Below are 1,807 nucleotides of genomic sequence, written 5' to 3' on the forward strand. Positions count from 1 at the left end.
AAAAAAAAAAAAAAATTGGCTGGGTGTGGCAGCTTGCAACTGTAATCCCAGCTATTTGGGAGGCTGAGGTGGGAGGATTGCTTAAGCCTGGGAGGTTGAAGCTGCAGTGAGCCAGAATCACACCACTGCACTTTAGCTTGGGTGACGGTGAGACTCAGTCTCAAAAAATACTAAGTTAAACATTAAAAAAAGAAAAAACCAAAGAATAAGCATGTGTAGTTATCATTTTCAACAGCTGAATTTTCAGGGTCCCCCACTCCATGAAGAGGAAGAAAATGAGAATTAGAATCATGGGTAAAATGTTCAGATGGACTCCTTAATGCATGAGAAAACATGGAGGGAGGGAGCAAGGTTAGGAGGGCTGAGGAGAAAAACACACAAACATTCAACTTACTTTGGGAGTTCTTTGTCTTGAAGGGATCCCATCAAGTATAGCAATGGCATCTTTATCTTGTTTTAGCATTGTGTAACATTCAGCCATTTTGTATTTCACTTCAATTTCAGATGGAAGACACTAAAAGACAATGAAAATATCTCTTTGAAACATTATTCCAACAATATGAAAGTACCTCAAAACGTTAAACACAGTTACCATATGACCCAGTAATTCTTTTTTTGAGACAGGGTCTCGCTCTGTTGCCCAGGCTGCAGAGCCCAGTTGCCAGGCTGGAGTCCTGCAATGCAGTGATGCCAACATAATTTACTGCAGTCTTGAACTCCTAGTCTCAAGCAATCCTCCCACCTTGGCCTCCTCAGTAGCTAGGACTACAGGTGTGTGCCACCATGCCCAGTTGTGTAAAGACAGGAGTCTCACTATGTTGCCGAGGCTAGTCTCAAACTCCTGACCTCAAGTCCTCCCACCTTAGCCTCTCGAAGTGCTTGGATTACAGGTGTGAGCCACTGTGCCTGGCCTCATCTTTTACAACTAATCAGCTATCATCTAAATCAGCGGTCCCCAACCTTTTTGACACCAGGGACCAGTTTCATGAAAGACAATTTTTCCACAGATGGGGAGTGAGAGGGTGGTTTCAGGATGAAACCGTTCCACCTCAGATCATCAGGCATTAGTCAGATTATGATAAGGAACACACAACCTAGATCCTAGCAAGTGTAGTTCACAATAGGGTTTGTGTTCCTGTGAGAATCTAATGCTACAGCTGATCTGACAGGAGGCGGAGCTCAGGCAGTAATATTCACTAGCCTTCCACCCACCTCCTGCTGTGCAGCCTGGTTCCTAACAGACCAGGCACTGGGGCCTGGGGAGCCCTGTTCTAAATTTTTGGAGTCTTTCTCAAAAAAAAAAAAAAAATCACAATTCTATCTTCGATTACCTGACTTTGTGGAGTAGATGCAGAATTTCCAGTTGAAGGTCTCACTTTTGAAGTTTTACTTAGCGCTTTCTTCTGCTGTAAAGCCATGGTATACTTACTCACAGCATTCCGATATTCCTTATCATGAAAGAGAGAATCTGCATGATACACCAAAAGCTGGTACTTCTGAGATGGGGAGAATAACTCACTAGAAAACAAAGAAAGTATATCCCCTACATAGGTTATTTTGAAATTTTAGAAGGAACACTGTTAAGTGTCTACATAAGCCTAGCGCAAAGCCTTGTATAATGACAGCTTACAAAAGAGTCAATGTACCCTGAGTGCTAGTCCCTAAAGTAAGAACCATGAAAGTTGAAAGCTGAACTCTATGCTACTATGATAAATATATCTATTGCTCAATATAATCTTTCTTTAACATTAAAGCAATGATACCTATGAATCAAATCCAGTAGGAGATAGAGAAAATGTAATACATC

The 1,807-nt window shown here is 41.7% G+C and overlaps 1 protein-coding gene across 1 annotated transcript in view; it reads right to left on the minus strand.

Moving 5' to 3' along the window:
- ANAPC7 (anaphase promoting complex subunit 7) overlaps window positions 1–1,807 on the minus strand; it is a 44,513-nt gene that overhangs the window by 34,598 nt on the left and 8,108 nt on the right. Inside the window, exons 2-3 of the mRNA XM_011997859.1 lie at window positions 1,332–1,518; window positions 395–514 (exon numbers count right to left, since the gene is read on the minus strand). Coding sequence (XP_011853249.1) covers window positions 395–514; window positions 1,332–1,518 — 307 coding nt within the window. The remainder of the gene's footprint in view (window positions 1–394; window positions 515–1,331; window positions 1,519–1,807) is intronic.

This window comes from Mandrillus leucophaeus, unplaced genomic scaffold, assembly GCF_000951045.1.
Source record: "Mandrillus leucophaeus isolate KB7577 unplaced genomic scaffold, Mleu.le_1.0 Scaffold55, whole genome shotgun sequence".
NCBI classification, from domain to species: Eukaryota; Metazoa; Chordata; class Mammalia; order Primates; family Cercopithecidae; genus Mandrillus; species Mandrillus leucophaeus.